General features: G+C 48.3%; 11 protein-coding genes across 11 annotated transcripts; 7 read left to right on the top strand and 4 right to left on the bottom strand.

The window, feature by feature from the left end:
* Positions 1-936: 936 nt before the first annotated feature.
* On the top strand, positions 937-2,108 carry BDV37DRAFT_248487 (uncharacterized protein; the record flags this gene model as incomplete). Its single annotated transcript, XM_032081995.1, has 2 exons — positions 937-1,739; positions 1,813-2,108. Coding segments are annotated over exons 1-2 (277 nt in total), but the record flags the coding sequence as incomplete, so codon positions are not given.
* Positions 2,109-3,059: 951 nt separating this feature from the next.
* BDV37DRAFT_283233 (glycerol kinase) lies at positions 3,060-4,935 on the top strand (the record flags this gene model as incomplete). The annotated part of the gene is made up of 4 exons (XM_032087254.1): positions 3,060-3,331; positions 3,395-4,389; positions 4,448-4,614; positions 4,672-4,935. The coding sequence occupies 4 exons, from the start codon at positions 3,060-3,062 to the stop codon at positions 4,933-4,935; spliced, it is 1,698 nt and encodes a 565-aa protein (XP_031941289.1).
* A 1,126-nt stretch (positions 4,936-6,061) lies between these two features.
* On the top strand, positions 6,062-7,155 carry BDV37DRAFT_283232 (kinase-like domain-containing protein; the record flags this gene model as incomplete). The annotated part of the gene is made up of 2 exons (XM_032087253.1): positions 6,062-6,737; positions 6,791-7,155. 2 exons carry the CDS (start codon positions 6,062-6,064, stop codon positions 7,153-7,155), a joined length of 1,041 nt encoding a protein of 346 aa, XP_031941288.1.
* Positions 7,156-7,692: 537 nt separating this feature from the next.
* BDV37DRAFT_248480 (i-AAA protease YME1) lies at positions 7,693-11,035 on the bottom strand. The gene is made up of 5 exons (XM_032081994.1): positions 10,784-11,035; positions 10,583-10,720; positions 10,399-10,513; positions 8,607-10,333; positions 7,693-8,554 (listed from the first exon to the last, which is right to left on the bottom strand). Exons 1-5 carry the CDS (start codon positions 10,811-10,813, stop codon positions 8,147-8,149), a joined length of 2,418 nt encoding a protein of 805 aa, XP_031941287.1. The 5' UTR covers positions 10,814-11,035; the 3' UTR covers positions 7,693-8,146.
* A 47-nt stretch (positions 11,036-11,082) lies between these two features.
* Positions 11,083-12,662, top strand: BDV37DRAFT_248473 (uncharacterized protein). The gene has a single exon (XM_032081993.1). It carries the CDS (start codon positions 11,540-11,542, stop codon positions 12,629-12,631), a length of 1,092 nt encoding a protein of 363 aa, XP_031941286.1. The 5' UTR covers positions 11,083-11,539; the 3' UTR covers positions 12,632-12,662.
* A 776-nt stretch (positions 12,663-13,438) lies between these two features.
* On the top strand, positions 13,439-15,315 carry BDV37DRAFT_120975 (mannose-1-phosphate guanyltransferase). The gene is made up of 5 exons (XM_032078577.1): positions 13,439-13,615; positions 13,674-13,717; positions 13,804-13,950; positions 14,002-14,878; positions 14,932-15,315. Exons 1-5 carry the CDS (start codon positions 13,609-13,611, stop codon positions 14,949-14,951), a joined length of 1,095 nt encoding a protein of 364 aa, XP_031941285.1. The 5' UTR covers positions 13,439-13,608; the 3' UTR covers positions 14,952-15,315.
* BDV37DRAFT_121097 (3-keto-steroid reductase) lies at positions 15,296-17,473 on the bottom strand. Its single transcript, XM_032078580.1, has 2 exons — positions 17,068-17,473; positions 15,296-16,978 (listed from the first exon to the last, which is right to left on the bottom strand). The coding sequence occupies exons 1-2, from the start codon at positions 17,133-17,135 to the stop codon at positions 15,679-15,681; spliced, it is 1,368 nt and encodes a 455-aa protein (XP_031941284.1). The 5' UTR covers positions 17,136-17,473; the 3' UTR covers positions 15,296-15,678.
* A 1,301-nt stretch (positions 17,474-18,774) lies between these two features.
* BDV37DRAFT_283227 (uncharacterized protein) lies at positions 18,775-19,218 on the bottom strand (the record flags this gene model as incomplete). The annotated part of the gene is made up of 2 exons (XM_032087252.1): positions 18,775-19,005; positions 19,072-19,218. The coding sequence occupies 2 exons, from the start codon at positions 19,216-19,218 to the stop codon at positions 18,775-18,777; spliced, it is 378 nt and encodes a 125-aa protein (XP_031941283.1).
* A 1,578-nt stretch (positions 19,219-20,796) lies between these two features.
* BDV37DRAFT_120988 (uncharacterized protein) lies at positions 20,797-21,289 on the bottom strand. Its single transcript, XM_032078578.1, has one exon. The coding sequence runs from the start codon at positions 21,149-21,151 to the stop codon at positions 20,864-20,866; it is 288 nt and encodes a 95-aa protein (XP_031941282.1). The 5' UTR covers positions 21,152-21,289; the 3' UTR covers positions 20,797-20,863.
* Positions 21,290-21,987: 698 nt separating this feature from the next.
* BDV37DRAFT_248452 (uncharacterized protein) lies at positions 21,988-23,660 on the top strand. Its single transcript, XM_032081992.1, has 2 exons — positions 21,988-22,959; positions 23,031-23,660. Exons 1-2 carry the CDS (start codon positions 22,516-22,518, stop codon positions 23,037-23,039), a joined length of 453 nt encoding a protein of 150 aa, XP_031941281.1. The 5' UTR covers positions 21,988-22,515; the 3' UTR covers positions 23,040-23,660.
* On the top strand, positions 23,188-23,660 carry BDV37DRAFT_120937 (uncharacterized protein). Its single transcript, XM_032078575.1, has one exon. The coding sequence runs from the start codon at positions 23,337-23,339 to the stop codon at positions 23,571-23,573; it is 237 nt and encodes a 78-aa protein (XP_031941280.1). The 5' UTR covers positions 23,188-23,336; the 3' UTR covers positions 23,574-23,660.
* Positions 23,661-24,859: the final 1,199 nt, after the last annotated feature.

Genomic DNA, 24,859 nt, shown 5'->3' with positions numbered 1-24,859 from the left:
ATAATAGATTGTTGTACAGGGGCATATATCCATTCAATTGGGCAGGTATTTAATAATGCGAGCTATTATTGCCCAGGTACTGTCTCCCTGGCCTCGTTCTTGGTGATCGACTGCCTTGCATGATTTATATCTATCAAACCACCCAATTGGAGCAACGGTCCCTGACAGTGTTCATGCCCGAAGAGGAAAGTAACCCATGCCGAGCCTTTTTTGAGACACAGCTCCATGTGCTTAGCAGTGGTCTAGCGTAGGACGGTCAAGGGTAGTAGAAACAAAAAAAAAAAATAAAAAAAAAAAGGCTAGTAAATCGACGTAACCGTTGGAAGAACCCGAGGAAAGATGGAAGGAAACCAAGTCTGGTCGACGACGTCACCACCCGCTCACAACCGGGTCGTGGCGACCCAGCTGCCCTACGAAAAGCACAAACAAATGTCATATCTGCAGCGATTCGCAGACAGAACAGGGGACGTGATGTATCGGGATCGCGAATTGAACACATTCTTGGGTCAGATTGAGATGTCCTTCCTTCGCAGGCACAGGTAGGCGAGATGCCGTACGTCCGTGTGTTGATGGTCGGGAGAATTGATCCCGTGGCCAAGGGCAGCAGGAGAAAAGGGCCCTCAACTGGGCCAAGCCGAACCGAGTATCCGGGCTTGCAAAATTTCTCCGTAAATCACAGGGCCGAACGGGTCGATTGTTCTGGCTTCCAAGATGACTAGCGCCTCTCTGCTTTCCCTATATGGGACTGGCATACACGAGACAGAAAAAGGTGCCATTCAAACAGGGAAGTGTTAGCCTGGTCTCTATTTTCGAAAATCATTTCTACATTCTCATGAGTAATGAAGAATAGTTCCCCAGAGATCTACCACTTAAAATATGGACGGACAAATAACACAGCGGAATTCTCCAACATTGCAAGCCATTCGGTCAAGCAAGAAAAATAAAAATAAAAATAAAAAATAAACATAAAAGTCAAAAATTAAAAAAAGATGATAGACTAAAATAAAGTAAAATAAAATAAAAGAATAAAAAAAAATTTAACAATGAGATATAATCAACCAGACCCGCGAAGATCTAAGGCAACATATCCGAGTGATCAAAAGAAAATTGATCCAGGGGTAAAAAAGGACCTGGGTCTAGATCCAGATTACGGGGGCGACAGCGTTAAACGGGAATGGTTGGAGAAAATTGAACACTGTCATGTGCTCGATCGGCAAGCGTCTAGTAGATGAGAAAACCACATAGCGGAGTCAGATGAAAAGCCGCAGGGCCCCTCCTTCTCTCTGCGTGTTGTTTTATCTCTTGTCTCAATGACTTGGCAGGGATTTATTTGTTGTTGTTAACAAGGACAACGATGGCTGGGGGTTGTGCCAGGCATCCTCAGCGGAATGAGAGGGTGAGGTCTGGATGCACTGGCGGCCCTTTTCTGCAGTCAACTGGACCTCAGTCTATTTTCCATGGACTTGTGCTAGTGCAATGTCTTGATATCACGAGCAATTCCGGCTCTTCTGTATAAATTAGACTGAAACCAGAGATAGCAATTGCTAATGAATTCGCGATTAATTTCCCAGGACAATGAAATTGTTACATCCGTTTGGAGTCCAATGGCTTATCGGGCATTGGAGTCGACTGTTTGCGGATGGTCTAGGCATCGAACTAGCTGATAATGTGGGCAGCAGAAATCCATGGAAATTCCCTTGCGATGGGTCCATGATCGATGTCATGTGGAAGTCTCGCGACTATTCTTAGTTTAGTCTCTGCCACTCGGCCTATAGAGAGGGCCGGATGGCTTGCCGATGCACATGTACGTACTCTACTGATAGTCCAGAAACACTTGCGTTCCAAGTCCAAAGCTTACCAATGTCACGGGATTCCATTGAAATTCCGTCGAAGAGAAAAGGAAGGACAATCGAACCAAAGGTTAAAATAAGGATAAGAAGCTATTCTGGACCAGGGGGGAGGAGATCAATAGGTCCAATCTGAAGGGAATGTATAACCCAGGATTCCCCAGTTGAGTAAGGGAGGGATGATGGACCAGACCCAAGAAGGGAAAGGATGTCGGTGCTGACGACGGGCGTGTGGTCGTCTGATCAGAAAAAAAAAAAAAAGGGCGAGGGAACTAGAAGGAAAAGAAGGCGCAAGAAAAAAAGTGCATCCTCCCCCACGCCCCCACTTCTCCGCCATGGACGAACGGGGTCTTGGTCGTAGGGAAGACCCAACCGGGTAGGTCTTCATGACTCCCGTAGTATAGCAGGAGTAGTGGTAGTAGTCGTTGTAGGGGACCTGCACCGCAGGTACATCCTACAGGGACCTCCCAGAGATCACGGGGTAAAAAAAAAATAAAAAAGAGAGGGATAATCCCCAAGCTTATGCACACCTAATAGTAATCCTTAACCTCCGCGCTGGGAAAGATCCACCGTGCTGGATAAAGAGTCTCCCTTTTCCCTCTCGATGTTTCCTTGAGTGATCCTATTCTTCTCTTCCTCCTCTTCCTCCTCTTTCCCAACTTTTCCCTCTCCGTCGCCACTCCACTAAAGCGCACCCATCCAGTGACCTCATACCTCCGATCTTCCAATCCACCGTCACTTCCACCTGCTGCGAACCAAGACTCTTCTTTTCTTATTTTCCTCCAGATCTTCGCGGCTGACTACTTCTTGATTACTTATTTCTGACTCTTTTTCACCAACTCCACCCGACTCCCGGTCACTTGTACGTCATCATCTGCTTTTACGACTCTGGGCAATTTTGGACTTGTATCATTATCAACCCCGCCGCGCGCCCCGACTTGCTTTCGTAGTCCAATTCCATCATTTCTCTCCCTCCCACTTATTCCATTTCCCCTCTTCCGCTTTTTAAGTACCGGATTAGGGACGTAAAACTCTCCCCTCAATTCTCCAACCATCACTATTTTTGCACCAATCAATCCTCATTTTCCCGCCACCTCGTCCTCTTTGGCCCAATTTCTCTCTATCTATTTTAAGAGGTCAAAAGAGAGAAGATAGATCTTTGCGTCGCCAATCTGAGCAAAACGAAAATACAACAGCACAAATTCTATCACAATGAGGAACCCTTTTGATATGTCCGACCTCGACGCTCTTGTCGATGAACAAGAGGAACAGCCTTACATTGACATTCATGCCTACCAAACACATGACGGCAATCGCTCTCTTCTGCAGCCGAATGAAAACCGCCATGGCGACAGCTTGAAGGACCGCTTTATTGGTGCCATTGACACCGGCACCACGAGTTCCCGCTTTATCATCTTTGACTGCACCGGTGTCCCCGTCGCCAAGTATCAAATGGAGTTCCGTCAGATTCACGAGCATTCAGGGTAAGCAGCTGCCTCGATTGATCGTACCATATTTCCCCCTCTGACTTAAGATCCTCTGTGTAGATGGCACGAACAAGACCCTTTCGACTTGGTGGATTCAGTTTACACATGTATCGAGGAGGCAATGAAGTCTTTCATGGCTCTTGGCCACTCACCGTCAGAGATCGAAGCCATCGGTATCACCAGTCAGCGAGAGACAACGCTTGTTTGGGATTGGGAGACCGGCGAGCCGTTGCATAACGCTATCGCGTGGCCCGACACCAGAACCAAGGGTCTAGTTCGGGAGCTGAAGGCCCAACCCGGAGCGGATGACTTGAAGAACATCTGCGGGTTTCCCCTCTCGACTTACCCCTCCTCCGTCACCTTGGTATGGATGCTTCGGAACCTACCGGAAGTCAAGAAAGCATATGATGAGGGAAGGCTCGCCTTCGGCACTGTCGACACGTGGCTTTTGTATAACCTGAATGGTGGTCCCGAGGGAAACGTCCTGGTGACCGATGTGACGAACGCATCAAGAACGATGTTCATGAACCTTAAAACACTTGATTATGACGATAATTTGTTGAAGTTCTTCGGCATTGACAGGACGAAGATCAGACTTCCTAAAATTCTCCCATCTGCCGACCCAGACGGATATGGATGGGTCAGAGGGGGACCGCTTGACGGTGTTCCAATTACCAGCTGCCTTGGCGATCAGTCTGCGGCGTTGGTCGGTCATTGTGCCTTCACACCTGGGTCAGCGAAGAACACATACGGCACAGGATGCTTCCTTCTTTATAACGTTGGTGAGGAGCCAGTCATTTCCAAACATGGTTTGCTCAGCACAGTTGGATTCCAGTTGGGTAAGAATCGGAAAGCTGTTTATGCGCTTGAAGGCAGTGTGGCTGTGGCCGGAAGTGGTGTTTCCTTCCTGATGAACAACATGGGTTTCTTCCGTGACTCACGGAAAGTGAGCGAAGTGGCAGCAACCGTTCCAGATAGCGGAGGCTGCGTGTTTGTCACCGCGTTCAGTGGTCTGTTTGCGCCTTATTGGATTGATGATGCTAAGGGAACTATATGTAAGTCAATGCTGTGTCAGAAGCAGTTGTACAGATATCAGTACTAATGCTGGTTTAGTCGGAATCACGCAGCACACGCAGCGTGGACACATTGCTCGTGCCACCATGGAAGCTGCCTGCTTCCAAACCAAGGCAATCCTCGATGCCATGGAGATGGACAGCGGACACGCATTGACGGAACTCGCCGTCGACGGTGGCATGAGTAATTCCGATATTTGCATGCAGGTATGTCGCACTGGTTACCTTCCACATTATATAGCGGGAATTAACTTCTTCCCTTAGACCCAAGCAGATATCATCCAGATCCCTGTTGAACGGCCAGCGATGCACGAAACCACTGCTCTGGGTGCCGCGATCGCGGCCGCATTTGCCATTGATATTTGGAAGGACTTTAGCGAGCTCAAGAACATGAACCGCGCCAATCGCACAACCTTCCAGCCCCATATTTCTGAGGCACAGAGCTCGAAGCTGTACAAGCGATGGAGCAAAGCAGTCGAGATGTCTCGAGGCTGGGTAGACCCCGCTGACGAGGCAGAGGAGGAATGATTGCATACCTACACAAGCGACAAATGAGACCTACCTACATACATAATTCTGGGATGAGATTTGCGATTTAGCGTTTATGTTCTTTTTTTTTATTTCCATGTCTTGGGGTTCTGGGTACGGGCCAACTTAGCGGTGCGGTGGAGTGTCTTTTGGATACCCGATCATTACATCAGGTAGTTCTGGTAAATATTTAGAAATTCAATGCATATATAACCAGGCTAACATTGCCCTTGTTACTATTGAAGTCGAGTAGGTCAAGGTTCCGGTCAGTAACGACCAATTAGAGAAAGGGATTCCATCAATAAAAACAATCGACGGGGGTTTCAAAGGTGTTTTATATCGAAGATCTCATGCATCATATGATCGCAACACACAGAGTTGTCTGTGCATTCATAGAGACCAGGCAGAGTGGTGTGACCTACAGCCGATCTTGAGAGGTAGCACCGTGAGTACTACTAGTACATAGTCATAGAAAAGCAATAGTACTAGTAGTACTGCCAAATAGGATTTCCACGAAACCTAAGGTTGAGAGCTTCCATTTCCGTATTCAGCCCAGCCCAACTTGCTGCCGCTTTTCGCCCATGGTGGGATGAGCTGCTTTGCTGTGTCTCTGTTTATTTACCAGAAGTTGTAGACTTCCTGGGTACTTGATCCTGTCCATGTAAACTCTATTACATGGAGACATCAACAGGAGTACTAAATATATTCATCACCGACACAGGAGCAGAGTTGATTGACTTTGAAGACTCTAGTGTCGGCTCTGCCGAAAACAAACCAGACTGGGACCAAAAAAAGAACAGTGAAATGCAGAGTCCGATAGAGAAACTATCGGTAGCAATGGGTATTACAGTAGAGCCTTCCTGAGAGAAAATTATTGAGAGGTCACAACATAGCTCCATAGCTACCAGTTCACTTTGACAGTCGGTGTCAACAGTGAACCTCAGGCATTGCATAGGGCTGACCTAGGGTTCCTTCACTTCCTTGCAACCAGAAATATCTCCCAGCAATCGGCTGTGCAACCCATTTTCATCAACTGCATAGTGCCCATTCTGTGCCGGGCCACAAAGCTCACATACGAAAATCATAGTTCTAAGTAATCCTGGGCCAGGAGTCGGGGTCAGATATGATGGATCAAGTGACACCGCCACAAAATCCCAAGGACGATGGCGCAACCAGCTTTAAAGACTCCGTGAGCTCGGACACATCGCCACGAACACCCAAGGACAATGGCGCGATAGATTCTGAAGAATCCGCGAGTACCCACGCTTCATCGCAAATACTCGCGAACGATGACAAGGCAGACTTCGGAGACTTTGTAAGCATAGACTATGAAGAATTTGAGCTTGAAGTTGTTGTCGAGCCGTGGGATAAGTATGGTCCCAAGTCAACGCCAAACGTTTTCTATCCGATCTGCCTGGGAGAAGTTCTCAATGAAAGATATCTGATTGAACACAAAATCGATGCTGGTGGGTTCTCTACTGTCTGGATAGCCCTTGACCTCCAGACAAACAAAGATGTCGCTGTCAAAGTCTTGTCCACTGGCGACTGTGGAGACATCGAACTACACATACAAGATGAAATCATTCGGACCGTGCAGGATAGATCTCACCGTGTGACATATTCGGACACTTTTCTGCTAAACGGAAACGATTGTCACCATAGGGTTATGGTGTTTCCTTTGATGGGGCCGTGTCTTGACCGTTATACAGTGATGAAATTTGCTATGAGTACTCGCATGTCAGCTGCGAAGCAATTGCTAGAGGCGTTGGAAACTCTGCACAACGCTGGAATTCTGCACCGTGGTAAGTTATCCTACATATCTCATATCGTCACTATCTGATGAATAGTCGACAAGACTTGAATGAGAGAAACTGTATGTGGGGAATGGCGCCTCTTCAGAATCTTAGTAGGAGTGCTAAATATGAAGCACTCACCCGGCCACTAAAGCAAACCATTCCAGCTGTCGAGCAATGGAAAGGTTCTTATGTTTTTGCTGATGGCCTCGATTCCTGGTACGATCGTAATCAAACACCTGATACCAAGAGGACCCTCGCATCAGAGCTTGCACGCTATCGACCCGATGCCGATCCGGCCGAACGAGAACTTGTGCTCTCCGTTATGCAGAAGGTATTCATCTATTCACCCGAGAAGCGTCTGACTGCGACGCAGCTTCTGGCCGACCCTTCTTTCAAAGCTCTCATGGCTAGATTTAGTTGTTGATACTCTGATTATGAGTTGCGATTGGCAGATCATACGGCTTCTCTGAAAAGGTAAACATTGTAAGAAAGATATCGTCTATCAATGGCTGACTGGTTAGCGGCTTGGCTTAGTACAAGCCTTGACCGTCTCGCGCGGTATACCCCCAAGATAGACAATGATCATCAAGGATACTACGGACAAATTCATCACGTAAGCGTGGTTGGATGCTTTGGGCTTCTTTTTATAGTGGTTTCAAGGGCCATGCCTCTTTGGGGAGAAAGAAAGGGGCGGTATTTCACACCGAGCGTTATACTAATAACGCGGAGAACGCGCCCCAGAGACTTCCCTTCTCCAAGCTTTTTGCACACAGGTTGTAGCTTCGTGAGTGATCAGTGAGTGTCCAAGAGCACTCACACAGCGCTCTTGTGTTGCCTCACAAAAGCGGCGGTATCGGGAAAGCGGCCGAGACACAGCCAAACACTCCAGTTAAACGATAGGCTAGCAAGATAATAGCATCGCAGTACAGAGTATACGGACATACAAACCTATTTCTGGTTCATGGGGTCTAACTGGCGTAGAGAGCGATCGTTGGTCTAGTTTCCACGCATGCTTGAGCAAGATCTGGATATACATACGATAGACTGAATATAGAACGTCAGGTTAACATACAGTTTCTCATTGATACCCATGTATGTACACTACAATACAGCCAGATCATTTGCTTGCCGTCGCTCACTTCCCAAACCCATATGCCATATGCCATATGCACGGTTATTTAGTATTCCATCAAGGATAGATATCGAGTAGGAGGAAAAATACAAAGAAAACGAGGAGTTAACACCGGATACACTAAAAATATAACGGCCCAAAAAACTGGTCCATGAAAGCACCCAAGAAGGATCTTCATCCTTGATGCACTTAACACAACAAACGGAGAGGAGTTGTAAAAGAGGACGAGTAAGAAACGGAGGTTTTCCCTATAAACTAGGAGAATGATGAATCGAAGAACCGCCTAATTAACATCCGACGCAGTCGACGTCGGCGGCGCTTCAGCTGAGGTGGACGGATTCAATCTGGCCGCCTGTAAAGCCTCGGGCAGTTTGAGCGGCGCTGATGCTTTCGATTCCAGTTTCTCAAGCTTCTCGCCCTTCAACACCTTCTCCATCTCCTCTTTAGTCAGTGTCTCGTACTCAATCAATGCCTTGGTCAGCAATTCCAGCTCATGACGCTTTTCGGTCAGAATGTTCGTAGCGCGCATGCGGGCTTCCTCAACAAGGCGTCGAACTTCACTTTCGATTTCTTGCTTAGTCTCAGAGGACAAGCTGTCATAGTTGGTGGAAAGATCGACATTTCCTAGTTTCTTGGAGTAGCCAAACCGCGTTACGAGGGTGAAAGCCGTCTCCGTGGCTTGTTGAATATCCTACAGATGATTAGCAAATAGTCCCAAATGATGATGGCTATCAGAGGCTTACCGCTGAGATACCACTAGTAACCTTGTCAGGTCCAAATATAAGCTCCTCTGCTGCCTTGCCGCCCATGGAAACGTCGATATCAGACAAGTATTCGGTATAGTTTCTGGATACCGTATCCATCTCAGGCAAGAAATGGGTTATACCCAAAGCCATTCCACGAGGGACAATGGTGATCTTGTAAAGCGGCGTAGAAGAGGGTGAAAAGTAGGCAACCAAAGCGTGACCAGCCTCGTGATACGCGGTAAGAAGCTTGTCCTTGTCTTGGATAACCCGGCTGCGAGCTTCTGCGCCCATCATGATTTTGTCCTTAGCCCAGTCAAAGTCCCTCGGGCCAACCTTTGCCTGTTTGTTTCTGCTTGCGAAGATGGCAGCCTGGTTGACGAGATTCTCCAGGTCGGCACCAGAAAAACCAGGGGTGCCGCGCGCAATGACAGCAACATCAACATCCGTGCTGATTTGGACTTCCTTCATGTGGTGTTTGAGGATATCCATACGGCCCCGCACATCAGGAAGATCAACAACTACCCGTCGATCAAATCGACCGGGTCGAGTCAATGCCTTATCAAGCAACTGAGGGTAGTTTGTTGCGGCGATGATGATCACTCCGCTGGTCTGCGAAAATCCGTCAAGTTCCGTGAGAAGCTGGTTTAGTGTCTGTTTGACATAAGCCGCATCCCTTTCGTTCCTCTTCGCACCTATCGCATCCAGCTCATCAATGAAGATGATAGCAGGTGCCTTGCTTCGGGCTTGAGTGAACAGTTCACGGACACGCTTGGCACCGACACCGACGTACACTTCATCGAACTCAGAACCAGACATGTAGAAGAACGGTACACCAGCCTCTCCTGCCACGGCACGAGCCAGCAGCGTCTTTCCGGTACCAGGAGGGCCAACAAGAAGCACACCCTTCGGCAACTTGCCACCAAGAGAGGAGAATCTATCGGGGTTCAGCAGGAATTCAACCAGCTCCTGGAGTTCTTCCTTAGCTTCGTCGCAACCATGCACATCAGTGAATCGGACGGTCTGCTGCTGAGGTTGAGCTTCATTGTTCTGAGGACCCTTGATATTCTTCAAAACACCAGTAGTTTCCACAAGGATAGTAACCAAGACGAGAGACATGTACGTGAAGAAGCCAAAATATAACAAGAACTTCACCCATCGGAATACGGCGCTGCCAAGCGACTCCTCTACGACGACGTATAATGGAGCCTCTTTGGCACCGGTGCCGTTTGACTTTGCCGACACACCGACATGACCGCCATGGTTCTGAGCCGCAACAGCCTGTCCGATAGCTTGGAGTTGTTCGGAATTAAGATTCGAGTTACCAACCTGGGCCGAGGCCGCGGCCGACAATCCAGCAGCATCGGTTCCACCAACACGTTGTAAGGCCTTAAAATAAATCGCTTCCGAAAGAGCATTAGTAGCAAAATGACCACTTTTATACCGTTCAACAACAATCGCAGGCATGTTGGCTCGAAGAAGGGCCTGGTAGAAAGCATTTTGAGCGTTTGCACTATTGGGGTTGCTGTTCGCGGTTTTCTCTTTCTGCGCTAACAAACCGTGGGATGGTCCTCCGAATATAAAACGCTGTTGCTGCAACCTTGAAAGCCCTGTAACACTAGGCGCGTGGCGGAGACGGTCCAAAGATGTGAACGTTGAGTAGGAACGAAATGACGGCGAAAGGGTCTGACGGGAGACAAGAGACGGCACCGCCCAAGGTGTAGTTTCTAACAAAGGCCCATCGTGTTAAGAATACTTACAGGAAGTGATACAAGGGAAGAAAGAGGCATACCTTTGGAGAAAGAACGTGACCAGATATGGTGCGCAGGCTTGCTACGTACCCCCGGCCTGAAGGCTTCGGAGGGCACCGTGTGGAGGAACTCTGGTAGGGAAACATGATTCAAACCCTAAAGTATCGTCAGTAAGTTCCATTCACCACGCTAAATCAGGCCTAGAAAGTATGCCGTTGAACTTACTTCCCCAACCGTGCGATGAGAGAGACCCTGGGAGACGGCGGGACCGGAGGTAGCAGGGCTGCGCTCGACGTTCTTCCAAGGCGCATTGAGAAGCTTTGACATCGAAGGCCAGATATCCGATGTCGCAGCCGAGATATTCTGGTTGGTAGTCGGAGAGTTAGAGAAAGGAGTCCTATAAGCACGAAGACAGGTGGTGCTTACAGGCTTAGGAATCGGAAGTTGAAAGGCCATGGTAGACCGAAGGCGCGGCACAAAGCCGCGGAGCAGGATCTACCCCTCGGAGGTATATAAGAGAACAGAGACTAGTTGAGATGCGGGTTATCTCTTCGTGATCACAAATGCCATCACTGACCAGATCAGGAGCAGATGATGGCTAAGATAAAAGCGTCGGATGGATGAACGATAACGATGATGGCACCTTCGTCGGTGGATGCGGCGGCGAAATTCACCTGGCGGAACGTTGCCACTTCGGCTTGATTGCTCGGCCGTAGGGGGAGCGCAATCACGTGGCTTCAATATGCCTCAGGCAGCGACCGGTTTCGTAAAGCAACTTTGGCGTCATATCGTGGCATAATATATTTTTTTGTATCCTTTTTACTAAAATCATAAATTTGCCCTCTCAGTTCTGATTTTGTCATGCTTGCTTGTCAGAGAAATTCGTGTTACAGTATCGTAAAATCATGAAGGTCTATTTCGTAGCAACCCATGGTTCAGATCGGTTCCTTCAGAACCACTGGACAATAGACCCTCGTCATTGCCAACTACTTCAATGTCTATTTATTACCACAAAGCGCGTGGTTTTCGGACATATAACCAAGACACTAAGCCCTTGATCTCAATGCTCCCGTTATCCATAGGCTGGAATCTATTCACATCTGGCGAGTTCGTCATTTATAGAAGCAAAGCGCCACCGTTCCTTGCTTGATGGCCATTTTTTCCAGTTAAACGCCCACAATTATGTCCAGAAAGATCATTTTTCTCATGGGAGCCCCCACGATGCGAAGCCTCCAATGGAACGAAGAGGAGCTTCTCACAGCACCCGTCTCTCCGTTTCAGAGTTCGGATATTCACAATGGAGAAGATTTGCTTTTCACAGATCCCAACCCTGTAAAATGGAGGCTATTACAGGATGAGAGATTTGTGGAGGCACCTGACGAAAACCCAGGACTAGGCATAGATAGAGGCACTCACTTCTTTACAACTCAAGATCTTGTGGCGCCTAGCAGCTTATCAACTGCCCCAGAAGATTCAACTCTCACCCAGTTCTACGACCATTCTTTCACTGTGCATGAGACATCTGAGATTACTGCCCCGGGCGTCCATCTCGGGGATTCTGCGAAAGAAAGTGACATAGGGGCCGACAGCACAGGGACGTCTATTGCAACAGAAGAATCCCTTGGGTTGGAGTCGCCCGTCCAAGGAGGTATTACAGATCTTCAAAACATTCCGAGCGCTGCATACCTGACATCTATTGTGCCCCAAACTATGACGGTGAATCTCATCGTCGGAATTGCTACAATTCGACCACCGCGTCGCATTGTGACGCGGCGATGGAAGAACGAACTAGATCTTGTCGAAATAGTAGTGGGAGATGACACAAGAAGCGGATTCGGAGTTACGTTCTGGCTCCCCCCCGTGGAAAAAAGGATCGCCCTAGGTCACCATGACGAGAGCCATGAGCTTCGCAAAATGCTGGAGACTTTACGGCCGCGAGACATTGTTTTGTTGCGCATGGTAGGATTGAGCTCCTTCCGGGAACGGGTTTACGGACAGAGTCTCAGGAAAGGGATCACCAAAGTCGATCTACTCCATCGACAGAGGGTCGACGTAACAGATGCGGGTGGTATGTACAGTGCAAGGAGTCTCATGAACCATGATACGACAGCCAAGAACGATGAACTACTGCGAGTCAAAGCAAGAAAGGTGCGCGAGTGGATCAGACGTTTCGTGAGCACCACGACGGATTTAGCAGGCGGTGATGCAAGGGAGCCCACGCAACGTGGGCCGAGTTTACCTCCAGATACGCCAGAGGATTCGTCGAGGTTATAATTAGAACAACTCTGTAGGAGGAGGTATGTCTGTATTTTAACCTCTGTACTCCGGAGTAAAGGTAGGATTACAGAAATGCCACCAGAAGCGCATTTTTAACGTGATTCCTGAGAGCTGATCAGGAGATACAGGGACAGGATCCCGAGGTACTAAGTGGTACATCCATACTACTTTACTCTTCGCAGTAGTACCTATCACATCTTAGTGCAACGCTATGTAGGGAAATTATAGTCCCTTAGATTGCAGGACGTTAATAAACTTTATCCGCATCTGCATCTGTTCACAGGATAAGCACCATGCTGTACATAAAAAGTCGTCCTTCCTTCATCTGGAGTATAATTTGCATGTCTCCCTTTTTTTTATTGTGTTGGGTAAGAGCTTTGCTCCTTACAGGATGTCCTTAAATTTAGGGGGTGTAATGGCCCCACGAAGCACCTGATCCGAGTTCCCAAAAGAGATCTAGGCCCAGAGGCTGTACCGGCAATACTGTACTGTAATTCGTCGAGCACGGCACATGGTGGCGCTGGCTGCAAACGTGCAAAGGCGGAGCTCTTTTTTTGGTGGTACCTGATACCTTACCATACCATCTCCGGCACCCCCTAAGCAATGTTGCATCTAATACAGGTACATCTCCCATACATACATGCTGGGTCTCCAACCGCCAGGTGTTCACTGCTTGTTATAATTGATCTTTATTTTCCTCTCCTCCTCCTTCTCCTTTCTTCTTCTGGTTGACATCGTTTGATCTGTCAACGGCCGTTCCCTCGACCGATTGATCTCAGTCCCCATCTTCACTTTCCACTACTATCGTTCTCTCCCTCGTACGGGATTGCATATTAATTCATTCCCCCCTCCCCCTGCTTTCGCTTTACCCCCCCTTATCTGGTCACTCGTTCAAAACAACCGTCGCCGCCGGTTCCTACAATATACCACCATATTAACATTTCCCTCTCTTAACTTCGTCCCACTATATAATCATGAAGGGTGTGTGCTCCTCTCAGTACAGTATCCACTCGTCTTTGCTGACTTCATTTGATTGCAGCTCTCATTCTTGTCGGAGGGTTTGGTACCCGTCTCCGTCCCTTGGTGAGCAACTCCCCCGCGGACGATCGTGACGTACAGCATACCGGCTCCCTACGAACCCCTACTGACAGATATGATCGCTCAACTAGACATTGACCCTTCCCAAACCCCTGGTGGAATTTGGGAACCGTCCCATGATTTTGCACCAAGTCGAGAGCTTGGCTGCTGCTGGTGTCACGGATATTGTCCTGGCTGTGAACTACCGTCCAGATGTCATGGTTTCGGCCCTCAAGAAGGTTTGTTCACGAAAACAAGTCAGCCCCCATGCTCATGCTTACCGTAACTAGTATGAGGAACAATACAATGTTAAGATCGAGTTCTCCGTCGAGTCCGAGCCCCTGGGCACTGCCGGCCCCCTGAAGTTAGCGGAGAAGATTTTGGGCAAGGACGACTCTCCATTTTTTGTTCTAAACTCCGACGTCATCTGTGATTATCCTTTCAAGGAGCTGGCTGAGTTCCATAAGAACCATGGGGACGAAGGTACCATTGTTGTTACCAAGGTTGACGAGCCCTCCAAGTATGGTGTCGTTGTTCACAAGCCCAACCACCCTTCGCGCATCGACCGCTTTGTCGAAAAGCCTGTTGAATTCGTTGGCAACCGTATCAACGCCGGTATCTATATCATGAATCCTAGTGTGCTGAATCGCATTGAGCTGCGCCCGACCTCCATTGAGCAGGAGACATTCCCCGCTATTTGCAAGGATGGACAGCTCCACTCCTTTGACTTGGAGGGCTTTTGGATGGACGTTGGTCAACCGAAGGACTTCCTCAGCGGCACTTGTCTATACCTCACTTCCCTCGCCAAGCGCAACTCCAAGCTACTTGCACCCAACTCCGAACCCTACGTGTACGGTGGCAATGTTATGGTTGACCCCTCCGCCAAGATCGGCAAGAACTGCCGCATTGGCCCCAATGTAGTCATTGGACCCAACGTTGTGGTCGGTGATGGAGTTCGTCTGCAGCGTTGTGTGCTTCTAGAGAACAGCAAGGTCAAGGACCATGCCTGGGTTAAGTCGACCATTGTCGGATGGAATAGCTCCGTAGGCCGATGGGCTCGTTTGGAGAATGTCACCGTGCTGGGTGACGACGTTACTATCGCAGACGAAGTCTATGTTAATGGTGGATCCATCCTTCCTCATAAGAGCATCAAACAGAACGTTGATGGTAAGTGGTCACCTCCCTTATTCAACGCGTGTTGATTCTAATCTTTCTACCAGTTCCCGCAATCATTATGTAAACCCGCTCTTCTCATGTCGACATGTCCTCAAATACTTTGCTTCCAGTCGCCTGCACCTCAAAGCCGCCCGATGCATGGAACCGGAGTCGGTTTATTTTTACTTCGATTGATTTCAAGCAGGCCTGAGCTTGACAGGATTTCTGGGTCAAGGCCATGACCAATCCTTGGAATACACGGCGGTCCTGACACCTTTCTATTTACCTTCCCCCTTCTTGCATAAATCTTTTATTCCATTTCCTTAACCTGCTCCACCGTACGCAGGCGCTGAATGCCTTGATGGCGAAAGCTCTGCCCTCTACAGATTTTTAGTAATCTTATGTTTCCTTCACTACGTGTTGCCGCCGACCCGTCGACTGCCTTGCGTCGCATCTTTTCTTTTATGTTCTATCTTCTTTGACATTGCTCTGAAACCATTTAATCCTGTGTTTCTTCATTTCAGTCTTGCTAACACGTTCGTGCTTTTTGTTGCACCGTGTCTGCTTCCTTAGGGGATGGTGGGCAATTGGGCAAATACTCTATCGGATCTTAATGATGTATGTGGACACGGGGTTTAAGGAATGTAAATATGGGAGGCAGAATCAGGAAAACAAAAGAATACAATGCAGTTATGCATCTTTGAAAGAAGGGATTAGCGAACGGCCTGCACCTTGCACAAGAAATTATACATGCGAAAATTGACATGGTATCTATCGTATCATATACAAGCCGAGATGTCTTTTCTAGGAAATCAGAACCCCAGACCAAAATCATCAGGGCTTACTTCATCCAAATCAAGAATTTTATCCCACTCAATTCTCAGCTCCTCCATTTTCTGCCAGCACTTTCTCCCCAGCTCCTCAAAGTCTTCCTTCGCCTCCGCTGTAAGGTCCACCGCGCCTCTTTTGCGCCGACGCAACCGATCCTCATCCACAATAGCGGGGCCAACAACACCACCATACCCCCATCCGTCCACTTCAGTAGATGCCGCAGTATCCTTGCCAAGCCAGTTGCTGGACGAACCCCATTTCGCTCTGCCACCGCCATTCTGCCGATACAGCGACTCAGCCGTGTCCAAGACAGACTGAGCGGACAACGCCAGCCATACAGGAGCACAGGCGCCCAGATAAGTCGACACCGTATGCCAGGGGGACCCGAGCAGCCGGGCAAGGAAGCCGACAGCAAGCATTGAGTAAAAGAGCGGCCAGGCGAGCGGGATGATACTCGTACCACAGACCCCGGGGTGAGAGAGGTACGTATTCGGGGCCGAGTTATCATCATTAGTTATTCTAGGTCTTCCAAATCCACTGTTATATGTTCTATTATCGTCGACGGAGTAGAAACTCTTCACGAAGGGCTTGGTACTGGGGAGATCGGCCGTTAGCGCCAAGACGTCGGTCAACGCCTTGGAAGATTCGTAAGGCACTGAAGTCCGGAGACCCTGGATGTCATCGATGTCGAACATCTTCACCGTGGCTTCTATGCTGGAGACCCAGATGATGCGGCCGGGGCCATTGGGTTGTCCTGACCGTCGCAGCAAGGGCATGACATTGTGCGCTAACATGTAGTGGCCGAACACATTTGCGCAGAAGACGGAGCCCAGACGGGGCTCTTGGGCTGCTAGCGTTGTGGTCTGAAAGTCTGTTACCATGCCAGCGGGGGCGATCTTGTATGAGGGCCAAGAAACTTCGTGGACGAGGTCGGTGAAGATGCCCCAGATGGCTCGCGGCCAGTTCAGGGCTGACCAGCCGCCAATGCCGGCATTGAGCACGATGGCGTCGAGTTTGGGGCATTCATCGTTCAGGCGGCGGGAAAGGGCGCGGACGGAGACGAGGTTGTTTAGGTCTACGCTCTCCGGGATGAAGTTTACCTTTCTGGTGGGGGCGGGTGTTGCGGAGGTTTTGCGGAGATGGTCCTGGAGGCGGAGGAGGGTATCGTTCCCTTTCTTGGGGCTTCGGGTGGTGAAGATGAGGGTTAGGGATTGGTTTGTGCGTTGAGGAGAGCTGAGGAATTCATCGACTAGACGACAGCATATCGAGAATCCGAGACCACTGTAGATCGAGTCAGGAAGCTGAACGTGATATAGGGGTTGATTGGTGCGGGAGATGAGTTGGGACTTGCGGGTAGAGGGATGCAATACCTGTTTGCGCCAGTAACAAGGATATAGACCTTGTCCTGGAGATCCTCGTCCGTTCCGTAGTTGAACATAATGGGCCACTTGTTGGTATGGCGTCCGTCAAGAGGAAGATTGATGGAGAACTAAGTGAGATTCATCAGCGTTGTGTTCCTGTGCGCTAGTCCTGAACGGGATTAACTCCCTAACCTTATGTGTGGCTAATCCCTTTTTGGGAGTTCATCCAGACTTTCATCACAAACTGAAGTAGAGAACCATTTCTCTCTCAAGTAGAAGTCTCTGTCTATTTCAATATCTTTGCAAAAAATATGAGTCCAGTATAGTTATCTACACCTGTTAGAGAAATAGAAGAAAGGCTCCCTGGTTGGAGCGAATCTTTTAACAAATTTGACATATGTACTATGCTACACACAAGGACACAAAATACCCACCCATACACCTCGTCTTTCACTTCTTTATTGCCTTCCGTTACTTCTCTGCGCTATAAGCTGCTATCTATCTCCTAATGCCTTTCAACACTGGCGATACCAGTCGCGGTACTTTTCACGGTTTGGGAGAGTCCCTTAAGGAATTGAGGCTTTCCAGTAAGAAAGAGAAAGACAGGGAGGAAGAACTCCATATCAATTCATGAACAATCCAACGCCTAAATCATTATATGAGCAACATAGCTTTCCCTGAAACAGAAGGAAATAAGGAAAAGAAAAAATAGAACTCTCCGCTAGGGGTTACTGTCATGATGAGGGTGCCTGTTCTAAGAGTCCCTGCGCAGGGAATGATCGGGATGCGTTCCAGCAGACATAGAGCATTGACTAGAAGTGATCAGTAGAAGACCTCTATGGATCCTGGGCTGGGAGCCCACCTTAGCCACTTTTGCCTCTGCATCTGATGGCTTCAGCCCGTCAACGATTCCCTTCCAGTATCTTGATTGTGGCATTTCCGAGATAGCCGATCAGGTTCGCTTGCATGGGCTCCCCATAGTGGATGGCAACCTGCTCGTCTTGAAACCGGACAAAGCTAGAGACAGCCATGGCTTCGATGCCAGTCAACTAGATGCGCTAAGGCTTATGCTTAGAGGACATTTTCAAGGGAAGTAGATTCTAGTCATGCTCATACGATTCGAGCAAGGGCGTTGGTCTCTCCGGAACGTGGATAGCGTGTCCTGGGTACAAAACAATCATCGCATACGGGGGATGTCGTCTAACCAGGGCGTTTGATCCAGGCTCCACACCGGACTCCAGATATCTACAAGCTCTTCGTGGTTATCTCATCAACCTCCATGGTTGCCGCAAAACCGAGAATGCGATGGTCGGGCCGAACGACGAGGGAGATCCAATCACTCGTCAAACTGACGATGCGTGGCAAATGCCTATCTAGATCGGAGAAATCCCGCTCCAACTGCTAATATACCAGGAGAACTTGATTTGGTTCCTCTCCTCGAGGCGCGAATCTGAGGTCCTGCTGGCCGTAGATATATTTCCCAGGTGGAGGTTAAGACGATCACTAAACGACCACTGGGCGCTGATGGTGTCTTGGAGGACTTTCGCTTTTCCGGGTCTTGTCAGTCAGTCTGGGGATTTGACATTGTACTGCTCACCATCTCACAGATCTTGGTGATGCGGAATTGGTTGTGGTCACTAATCCCACAGCTGACTTTCGCCACCGGCCTTCTTTCCGAAGTATACGAATCGAGTAGAGTGTCAGGCTCTACCCAGCCTATCCTTCCTTCACGGCATGAATCTTCCAACCTAGGTTATGTATGTACATCGGCGGACTCTGCGAGTCTGTGTTGGCCCCGAGGCCACCCGTGTTGGGGAATGAGTGTGTGACGTCGCCCAGGACGAAAGCATTTGGAAATGCAGGAGACCCGTAGAAGTCAGAGATGCGAAGGGGCGCCTCCCAAGCGCAAATATTGGCTATCTCGTAGTCCGTCTGCTCGCCAATAGCCTTAAAGGTGAAAATGGGCGACGTTAGTTACAACAGGAGAGAAAAGCACTTGGAAGGAATACTTACTTTGTCCATGGCGCTGCGACAGTACTCTTCGGTGAACTTCTCGACGGGATCATCGTGAGATATTCCGAACATCAAGACCCAGATTGACGTGCGGTCGTAGACAATCAAAACCTGTAGCTCTTTGCTTTGGAAAATAACGTGTAGCATCCTCCTCCGGTACTTTCTCCAGTCTGCCGCCACGGTGACCGAGATATAGCGGGCTCACATGGGATATGTGCTCTTCGGGACATGGATGGGAATACCAAAGGCAGAGCGGATTCGAGAGTGTGCACCGTCGTAGGCGAAGAGGCACGTGCTGTTGACGTGGATGATGTCGAGGACACCAGAGCCCTCGGTACTGTCATAATGATCGTAACTAGCCTCGCCTCCAGTGCGTACCCTTGAAGATATTCTTCGAGCAATATTGAAAACTATCGCTATCTTGAAAATTAACGGTACTATTCAATTAAGAAATCCATGTGGCTTCAACCCTAGAAAGATATATCAATAGATAGTTTTCTGTTTAGGTCTACCACCTGAGGAGTCCTGAGTCCAGTGGTTTCCTAAGCAGAATTCAGTGGTTAGATAGGATCAATTATCTCTTTTCACCTTTCGAGAGTACACACCGACATTCACAGGGGCCACTGAGCAAAAAATCAGTTGATCCGAGGGATGCCCGTACTGAGTCTGAAGTTCGAAACTAGTAGCTAAGCCATGTATAATGCAGATATTAAAGCTGTCAGAACAATAGCGGTAAGGAAGCACATCCCATTCGACTCCAGAACAATCACCAGGGGATGAGAAGATCAACATAAGCTACGGAGTACTACTTCTCGGGGCCACTCCTATGGCGGAACAAGACACCGCGTTGTCGTAATCAAACAGCGGTATGGCCGGAGTAGCGACGGTATATAGCTCAATTAACAACGTTCTCGTTATTGAACAAGGTACCTCCGACTATGCAAGTCCGGATGCGCAGAGAAAATAGTCTGTATATACTCCGTACCTGGTCCCGAGATCCTCGATGCTCCCACATGCTCTAAACGCATCAATAATGGCCTTCCCTGCATGCATCTTCTCTCCTATCTGCAGCTGCGAACTGAAAGAGTTAGATTGGTCTTACTCGGGATACCCCCAGCAATCAGGTCCGGTTCTCAATGACTACGGGTCACTTGAGGATGCTTAACCATGTCGGATGGCTTCCCTTCCATGCTACCATGAAACAGGACAGGCAAACATCTGCTACTGTGACATTCAACTCACCACGTTATCAGATGCCCAGGTCTATAACTGGCTTCCAGCACGCCACATGCAGCTCTACCCCTGACATTAACAGAAGTAAAGGGCACAGTAGTATTGGCCCTCTAAGCGATGTACCGACAGTTAGGACAGTTCTGCTATAAGGGGGAACGGATGCTGGTTCATAATATCGGATCTTATGGCCGTCAGCAATCGCGCTTGACAGCGAAGATCTCTGAGCACGAATCGCTGCCAGGGCTCCTCCCAGGGATGTGTTCACACAGTACAAGAACGACTCATAAAACATTGGGCGATATGAATCAGCCCCCGGCTTATAGTCTTCGACATATCCTCGGGGCGGTCAGCGTGGATTGGATAACGTATACACCTCGTTGTATTATTCCGACCGATGGCTTAATAAACAGTATAATGCATAACTAACTAACTAACTAATTCGAATCAAGGCATTACATATGACTGAAATCATTTGTTGGGTTGGGACAAGACAAAGCCCTATGAGCGGGGATGCGGTCACCGAACAATCTACATGTTAGCACGTCCGTCCACGAGGTCCTCACGAAGTAAAGATCCACAGAGCGACAGACACTTTGAAAGTAGGAGAAAACGAGGGAAAAGAAGAAGAAAATACACGAGGGGCGAAGAACTCTACGAACAGCTGGTGGTCAATATCAAAAGCCACTCTGCCAAGACTCCCGACCCCGGTGCAATATCCGCGAACGAGAAGGAGTGAAACCAAGAAAGTCTGGCCATCGATCCAGAAGCCCGTCAGCATAGAAGCGAGGCTACCTGCATAAAGAACAAATAGATGGATGGAACACAGCCACTCCGAAGGAAGATCCATGTCAGCACGAGTTCATGGCGAATGGCTAAGAAACTTAGTCGGCTTGGTTAGGAGTCTGGATGTCAGACGAAATGCGGTCTTGTTTGTAATTTGGCTAGTATTTTGATATCCGCACTTCGAAACCAATCCAACTGGGGGCCGAGGAGGTATGGGGAAAAGGGAAAGAAGGCAAAGAAGATAAATCCGAATTACTAGTCATGAACCACGATCACACATGACTGACTGACTGAGTCAGTGCCGATGGAGCCTCAAATGCCTCAAAGTCCACCATCATCCAATGTTTCTCCGCGAAATCCCGCGAAATGGAGTCTGGCACCAGTGGCTGCAAGGGGGCCAAAAAATTGAAAACGGTTACCACAATGCTGGGGATTTGACCGAAGATGACCACAATGAAATTCGAAGAAGGATGAGAACATCGAATCAAAAAAGAAAAAGAAAAACAAAAAGCCAAGGTGCTCCATGGGTACTTGTCCACGGACTGACTGACTACTCACCGACAATTCTTCGGCGGGATTCGGTGTTTGAGGTTGAATCTTTCATCATTCACAGAATTGTGCAGTGATGGATGGATTAGTTAACCATGACTACTGATTAATTACGGCCACTGTCATGATTTCTCGATTGAACCGCCACAAGGTACAGGATTCGATGGCGTGTAATTCCACTCTTGGCTCCGTAGGGCCAATTCGTCTTTTTTATTTATTATTTTAATTTTTTTTGTAATTTATTTAGTTCTTTTTTTGGAACTATTGTACCTATCATTCGATCATTAATATATTTTTTTTAATCGGCCACCCCCCTCACAAGCCCACCCGGGCCGTTTTAGCTAGAGTACGGCTAGTCGTAGTGTGTTGACATGGATTGCAGTGGGAAGTTGCGACGAAAAACATGCAAATCGGAGATTTTCTTCCTGGGCGCCGCCCTACCGAACGTTGCATGGAACACACACGTATGTATGTATGTATGTATGTATGTCTTAACACCGCCAAAACCATAAGGCATCCCTCTCCAGTGCTTAGTTTCTCACTCCACTCCCCGGCCTTATGCACGATGAAGCAATGGACCGGTTTCAAGGGCGGAGTAATCCTATGATCCGTGACAATGCCGCGGCACGACTGGAGTCCCAACTTCATTCCAATGCCAAGGGACACATGATTCTGTGATTTGAAACCTATGATGCAGTAGTCGCAATTGGAGAACATGGTCCGTCGAGTGTCTAGTCGACTTGCGGGAAGGTACTGCGAGTCATATGCACATCTGGGGAGGAGTGAAGCTGATTGCCGGACTCCCGTCGTCGTAGTCACTTCCCATTAGCTCAGAAGCTGGCTGCATCGGTATCTCTGTTCCTACTTCCACTAAGAAAGATGGTAAGGTACCCTGGGGGGGTCGACGTGCAGGAGAATTTGGATCTAGTGATGGGCGCGGCAGTCGGTGAATGGATCGCTTCATTCCTTTCCGTTTCCGCGTGTGACAAGAGAAACTCAAGCCACCCCTCATCTTATTTTGAACGACTGAATTCAGAAGTAAAAGCAAACGCAATGCGGGGTATGGGAGGTTTAACTCACCTGTGCCTGTTACTCGGATATGCAGCCAATGACGCCCCCGATTTTCACTCGATAACGCCCAAAGAAGAGACGGGATGGAAGGAGCATGATAAACGAGTCAAGAGGAGAGGATATCGTTTCCTTGTCCATCATTCAGCATTTGACATCAACATCCAGGGTTTCCCTCAGATCCTTTCCTCTTCAGAACAAATTCATGAGAGGAAAAGGTCTGGGGCTGGACTTGGGAACCTCGACTACACCCCACTAGTGCGATGGTCAATCAATCGGTCAGTCAACTTCGTCCGCTTGGCGACACCATTACTAAAGATGCATACATTCACTAGTTAGCTAGTAGATAGAGAGCTCTCCGTTCATCATCCACCTTGATTGTTGGTTTCTGGTCTTGGGGTTTCTGGGCCACGCGCGTATCGTATCCCCTCATACGATCGATCGATTACGAATCGCTGTTTAGTCCATGTCAGACTCGCTACCACACCATTGGAAAGAGCGTGTGGCATCGGCCAAGCTCCTTCGACTGTGTTGATAGGCAGAACTTGACGTCCATCGTGTTGGCAAATCATCATGGCAATTTGAACAATACGAGGGGCAACAGACTTCAGTTCAGGGTTGTGATTTGACACATGACCCTTTTTCCCTCCCCTCCCCAAAAGCTATGCAGTGCAGTGGACTGCAAGAGAACCAATGACCAGGTCGTTGGGTTTAACTTACAGAGGAAAAAGCTGTGCCAGTCGCAGCACAATGACGTTGTAGTCATCCTGGCCCCATGTATTCCATATTGGCTTATCTCTCTTTTGTTCTTGTTCTTGATTCTCAGCGGCTGCGCCAGTTGGCGACAAGTAGACGATGGTAAACTGTAGGAAGCACTAACGTTAGGGATCCACTGTCCATGCCCAACGCCAGGTTTCGTTCTATTATGCGTACGATCGTCAGGCCATGCGTATTTCTTTTTCTTTTTCTTTTCTTTTTTTTTTTTTATTTTTTTTTTATCAAGTTTACAGTCTACACTTTACACTTTTCTTTTCAAGATGGCTTGGTGGATAGCAGGTATATCATGCCACTAATGACGTGGATCCCAAGGGATGATAGTCGTTCCATTAAGAGGAGAATATACTGGATTTCGTATACCAGGCAGAGCTCATAGCGGACAGTGTGACGCAGCGTAAGGTAACCCTACATACATCTCATGAAGGTCTACGTGGATCTGGAACATGTAGTGATATGTGGAGAACTGTGTTCGTGTCATCCAACGTACAGCATCGGCGTATAATCCTAGATTAATCTAACCTCTCGCTGCACACGGAGAAAAGCACTATATCGTACCTACAGGTAGATTAGATAGCCTATCATAAGACATCACGGGCAAGGAAAGTCACAGGTGATCTTCAAAGGCCAGGCTTACGGTACTGTGTATGGGTCGATTCTTTCCACTTAGGGGAACCCTCGGTGAGAACTTATACGTATCCACAATGATTGTAGCTATTCACCTTGCGATGGTATTCCCTATTTGATTTTCCCGCACCTCGTATAAGGCTTACTTCTTGGCTTTTGGGTTTACCCGAGGATATTGTATCTTCCGGGGGCGGTGGTTAAGCTAAGGAAGGGGAAGGATGGTACGCTAGCAAGAAGATCATCTGGGGAGCCCATAGTATAAACAGCTACGGAAGTACGTACTCTGTACATACATGTTAGTTCAGGACCAGGAAATGCACGACAGAACTAGAAAAGGATGAAAGAGAGAAGATGTGTATAGGAAAAATATTCCGTAAATAAATAATTGTCCCCTGAGCGTCTTTTACTTGAGTCGTGGGTAATGACTTGGAATCTCGACGAGACCAAAGTCTAATTCCCCAGAATGACTGGTCTATCAAAAGGATCTCAATCCTTTCAGTGGGGACGGATTACGACCCTTCATGGTCAAGATTCTACGATCCCGGTTTAACTAAACCATGTTCTCCAGCCAAAGCTAGTTTGGTAGAAAGGTCGCGAACAGCCGCCTGAAGTACGATTGTTCGTCTCCACCGTCATGCATTTGCGCTTCCCACCCTTACAGCCCATCGCTAATATTGGGATCTACAACTCACCCCAGATAGGATTCGAAGCCTCATGGGTCTGTTTTTTTTTTTTTTTTTTTTTTTTTTTTTTT

Source organism: Aspergillus pseudonomiae, assembly GCF_009193645.1.
Source record: "Aspergillus pseudonomiae strain CBS 119388 unplaced genomic scaffold BDV37scaffold_34, whole genome shotgun sequence".
Classification (NCBI taxonomy): domain Eukaryota; kingdom Fungi; phylum Ascomycota; class Eurotiomycetes; order Eurotiales; family Aspergillaceae; genus Aspergillus; species Aspergillus pseudonomiae.
Note: the sequence above shows the minus strand (reverse complement) of the source record. Positions and strands in the feature narration are given on the sequence as shown.

Coding starts and splice junctions, on each gene's coding strand:
- BDV37DRAFT_248480 (XM_032081994.1), bottom strand. CDS start 10,813: ATGGCCTTTCAACTTCCGATTCCTAAGCCT. Junction 10,514..10,582: donor CTCATCGCACGGTTGGGGAA/GTAAGTTCAACG, acceptor ACGATACTTTAG/GGTTTGAATCATGTTTCCCT. Junction 8,555..8,606: donor TTACTAGTGGTATCTCAGCG/GTAAGCCTCTGA, acceptor AATCATCTGTAG/GATATTCAACAAGCCACGGA.
- BDV37DRAFT_248473 (XM_032081993.1), top strand. CDS start 11,540: ATGTCCAGAAAGATCATTTTTCTCATGGGAGCCCCCACGATGCGAAGC.
- BDV37DRAFT_120975 (XM_032078577.1), top strand. Junction 13,718..13,803: donor GTACCCGTCTCCGTCCCTTG/GTGAGCAACTCC, acceptor TCGCTCAACTAG/ACATTGACCCTTCCCAAACC. Junction 13,951..14,001: donor TGGTTTCGGCCCTCAAGAAG/GTTTGTTCACGA, acceptor TACCGTAACTAG/TATGAGGAACAATACAATGT.
- BDV37DRAFT_121097 (XM_032078580.1), bottom strand. CDS start 17,135: ATGTTCAACTACGGAACGGACGAGGATCTCCAGGACAAGGTCTATATC. Junction 16,979..17,067: donor CTTGTTACTGGCGCAAACAG/GTATTGCATCCC, acceptor CTCGATCTACAG/TGGTCTCGGATTCTCGATAT.
- BDV37DRAFT_120988 (XM_032078578.1), bottom strand. CDS start 21,151: ATGGATCTTCCTTCGGAGTGGCTGTGTTCCATCCATCTATTTGTTCTT.
- BDV37DRAFT_248452 (XM_032081992.1), top strand. CDS start 22,516: ATGGTAAGGTACCCTGGGGGGGTCGACGTGCAGGAGAATTTGGATCTA.
- BDV37DRAFT_120937 (XM_032078575.1), top strand. CDS start 23,337: ATGACCCTTTTTCCCTCCCCTCCCCAAAAGCTATGCAGTGCAGTGGAC.